The sequence below is a fragment of the Nematolebias whitei genome, chromosome 7 (genome assembly GCF_014905685.2).
Source record: "Nematolebias whitei isolate Nwh7 chromosome 7, NemWhi1, whole genome shotgun sequence".
Classification (NCBI taxonomy): domain Eukaryota; kingdom Metazoa; phylum Chordata; class Actinopteri; order Cyprinodontiformes; family Rivulidae; genus Nematolebias; species Nematolebias whitei.
This window is the reverse complement of record NC_056504.1, coordinates 39,997,249-40,001,353: the sequence shown is the minus strand read 5'-3', so window position 1 is coordinate 40,001,353 and position 4,105 is coordinate 39,997,249. Positions and strand designations below refer to the sequence as shown.

At 43.2% G+C, this 4,105-nt stretch overlaps 1 protein-coding gene across 1 annotated transcript in view; it reads left to right on the top strand.

Annotated features, from left to right (window-relative positions):
- The first annotated feature begins 2,989 nt into the window (after nt 1-2,989).
- LOC119412512 (sodium-dependent neutral amino acid transporter SLC6A17-like) overlaps nt 2,990-4,105 on the top strand; it is a 15,420-nt gene continuing 14,304 nt past the window's right edge. The window contains exon 1 of the mRNA XM_037679528.1: nt 2,990-3,272. Within this exon, the coding sequence (XP_037535456.1) occupies nt 2,990-3,272 (283 nt within the window). The remainder of the gene's footprint in view (nt 3,273-4,105) is intronic.

The window sequence follows — 4,105 nt, the reverse complement described above, 5'->3', positions numbered from 1 at the left end:
TGTGTCCACTCTCACTGTGTCCACTCTCACTGTGTCCACTCTCACTGCGTCCACTCTCACTGTATCCTCTCTTACTGTATCCACTCTCGTTGCGTCCACTCTCTTTGCGTCCTTTCTCATTGTGTCCACTCTCATTGTGTCTACTCTCATTGTGTCCACTCTCATTGTGTCCACTCTCACTGTGTCCACTTTCACTGTGTCCACTCTCACTGCATCCACTCTCACTGTGTCCACTCTCACTGTGTCCACTCTCACTGCATCCACTCTCACTGTGTCCTCTCTCACTGTGACAACTCTCACTGTGTCCACTCGCTACGTCCACTCTTACTGCGTCCACTTTCACTGCGTCCACTCTCACTGTGTCCACTCTCACTGCATCCTCTCTCACTGTGTCCACTCTCACTGCGTCCACTCTCACTGTGTCCACTCTCACTGCGTCCACTCTCACTGTGTCCCCTCTCACTGCGTCCACTCTCACTGCGTCCACTCTCACTGTGTCCACTCTCACTGTGTCCACTCTCACTGCACCTTCGGCTCTGTCCATCTGAACCGACAGTTGTTTTCCAGCAGGATTATGGGTTCAGCGTGTCGATTTTTCTCTGGTTCATGTTACGAGTCTTGTGGAGTTGGACTGAATGACAGGGCAGAAAGCTGAGCTGGGGGTGGGGGGGGGGGGGGGTGTAAGAGTTAATGCACATGGGATTATGAAGCCTTGTAAGTAGCAGCTCATGGATTATTGCATCAATGGCTCAACTTCACACGCACAAAGGCAAAGAAAATAAAAATAAAAATTGTAAAATATGCGTATAGTGAATATGTATGTTCTCTGCCCTCAGAGGGTTTGTGGAAGTTTGGTGCAGCGTCTTCAATATTGCGGACTCTGTGCCGGTCCGTTGTGGTGAAGAGGGAACTGAACTGTAAGGTGAAGCTCTCTATTTACCAGTTGGTCTACGTTCCTACCCTCATCTATGGTCACAAGCTCTGGGTGGTGACTGACAGAATGAGATCACAGATACAGGCGGTTGAAATGAGTTTCCTCCGCAGCTTCGAGATAGGGTGATAAGTTTAGTTATCCAGGAGAGGAAGATGTGACTGTGGAAAGATGTCTGGGCCTCCCAGCTCAGGCTGCTGCTCCAGTGACCTGACATTGAAATAAGTGGAAGATGATGGATGGATGTGTTAAAATTTGGAGTGTCCGTAACTGAGCGTTATTCACAACACGTATTTCAAGTATCATCTTTTGCACAAAACCTTTGTTTAAAACATGAGCATTAACTATGACAATAACTTTGTTTGTCTGTTAGCAAAATAGCCCATAAACTACTGATCAAATTAAAAAAGAAACTTCCAGAAAATAATCACACATCATCCATTTACAGCTGATAAACTTTTAGAGTTAATCCAATTCAAGATGGCCACCACAGCCTATTAATATTAGCCAATATATAAAGGACTATCACTCTGGTAAATTTACAGATATTGGACTGAAACTTTAGGTAGTAGTAGCTGAGAGTCATTAACAGCACATACTTTGAGTGTGACACGTGAGATCGAACATAATATCCAAGGTTTAACCAACTTCCATCACTTCTCAACATAAGCTGATCTAAGTCTAAAACTCGTTCATAAAAACCAGTGGGCGGTATGCATTCCTAACCTCCTTTAATTTCTTTTTAATTTCTTGTTCAAATGTCCCACAAGCTATACGGCTTCATGCCCGCAGATTATTTAATAAATAATATGGCTGTATGAGATGTGGACCAGAAGAGCACTTCCTCCCTTATGTTTGGGATGAACTTGGAAAATGGGTTGGGATGGATGTTATTGCAAGAGGATTAAAGGATTTACAGGAGGAAAAAAAAAACATCAGTGAAGTTAAGCTTTTGCAAAGCAGGAAAATTAAATAGAACAATTTGCAGGATTAGAAACTTCAGATTGAAAAACATTGCATAAGAGAGGAAAAGTCCAGGTTAGCTGAGTTCATCCTGCTCTCCTGTCTTTGTGTTGATGCTGTTAATGATCCTGGAGAATCATGGGCTACAGTTTTATTACAGGCTATAAATGAAGAAATAATAAGGTTTGCTGTGTTATACCGTGTAATATAAGACCTCTGTAAGAACTAAACGGAATCCATGAAGGAATGCATATCGCCCCCTGTGTTTTAGATTATCACCTTACTGTACTGCCATTTTGGTCCAGGCTTAAAAATACCATGATCCACGCTCTCTTGCAATACCATGGGACGTCTCAATCAGCGTACATGTTGTGAATAACTCTCAGCTACTACCACACCAAATTTTACCACATTATTTGTAACATTACCACAGTTAGAGCCATTTTGGTGTTGGCTAATGAAGATTAGCTGTTAGGGCCATCTTAAATTGTGTTAGTTTCAAACGTGAACCAGTTGTAGTTGTTCATCTAATGATGAATTCTTGAGAGTTTCATTAAAATCCATCTGGTGGTTCATGGAACATTTTGCTAACAGACAAACAGCATTTGCTGCAACAGTTGACGCAAAAGTTCTTAGCAAATATGTTTCAGTATAAGTAGATCTTATGATCAGTTGTCTGTGGCGGCCATCTTTAATTTAGTTTTCTAAAGAAGTTAAATTGTAGATGTTCATCCAATCATTACTTTAGGAGAGTTTCGATAAAATTCATGCTGTGGTTCATTACATATTTTGCTAACAGACACATGTGCACATGCACAAGTGAAAACTTTATCATCCCCCTCTGCCTTTCTGCTGTGAGAACTAAAAAAAATGTTGATATAAGGACTTATAACAGATTTGCTCTTAGTTCATTTATTTTGCTGATGCTCTTGAAGCCCGTTTTTCATTTTGTGTTTTTTGTTCTCGTTTTAAAAACAGGCCTGAAGAACCCAGCTGCCATCCTTCAGCTTCATCGTTCCTCCACATTCTTCATCCATCACTCCCTCGCCTCTCAGTTTTCTCTCTCTCCCCACCTCTGGACCCTCGGCCTCCTCGATGCCGAAGAACAGCAAGGTGACGCAGAGCGAGCAGAGCCACGAGCAGGTCACGGAGTCCGTGGCTGACCTGCTCGCGCATGAGGAGCCTCTCGACTACAAGAGCAGCTCCCTGAACGTGGGGGCCGCTGCGGGGACAAAAGTCCCACAGATTGAGGTGCCTGAGAACGATGGCAGGCCTGCCTGGAACAGCAAGCTGCAGTACATCCTGGCCCAGGTGGGCTTCTCCGTGGGTCTGGGGAACGTGTGGCGTTTCCCGTATCTGTGCCAAAAGAACGGAGGAGGTAAAAGATCCGAGCTGGAACAGACTAAAGTTAATGTCAGACCACAACCTTTTACTTCACTGTAACGTTTAAAGACTTGTGAAATGTTAAATTCACGCACTTTAAAGATGGAGGCATGATGCACTTACTAACACATGAATCTACAGCAGAAAAGGTCCGCCACCCTGATCTTCATATATGTCCTCTGTGCATGTCCACCTGTTCTATCACACATCTGTGACATCATGTTTACATCAGAAGAGACACTTAACAGTTTCTTGTTCCAGTATGATCGGCCACTAATGGGAACTTTTAAAGTCAGGACAATTGGGCTGTGCAAATATACCTGAGATGGATGGATGGATGGATGGATGGATGGATGGATGGATGGATGGATGGATGGATGGATGGATGGATGGATGGATGGATGGATGGATGGATGAAAGATGGATGGATGGATGGATGGATGAATGATGAAAGATGGATGGATGGATGATGAATGATGGATGAATGATGGATGGATGATGAATGATGGATGGATGATGAATAATGGATGAAGAATGATGGATGGATGAATGATGATGGATATATGATGGATGGATCATGGGTGGATGATGGATAGATCATGGATGGATGATGGATGGATCATGGATGGATGATGGATGGATCATAGGTGGATCATGGATGTATGATGGATGGATGATGATGGATGATGGATGGATCATGGATGGATCATGGATGTATGAAAGATGATAGATGTATGATGTATGAATCATGGATGGATCATGGATGGATGAATGATGATGATGTATGATGGATGGATCATGGATGGATCATGGGTGGATTATGGATGG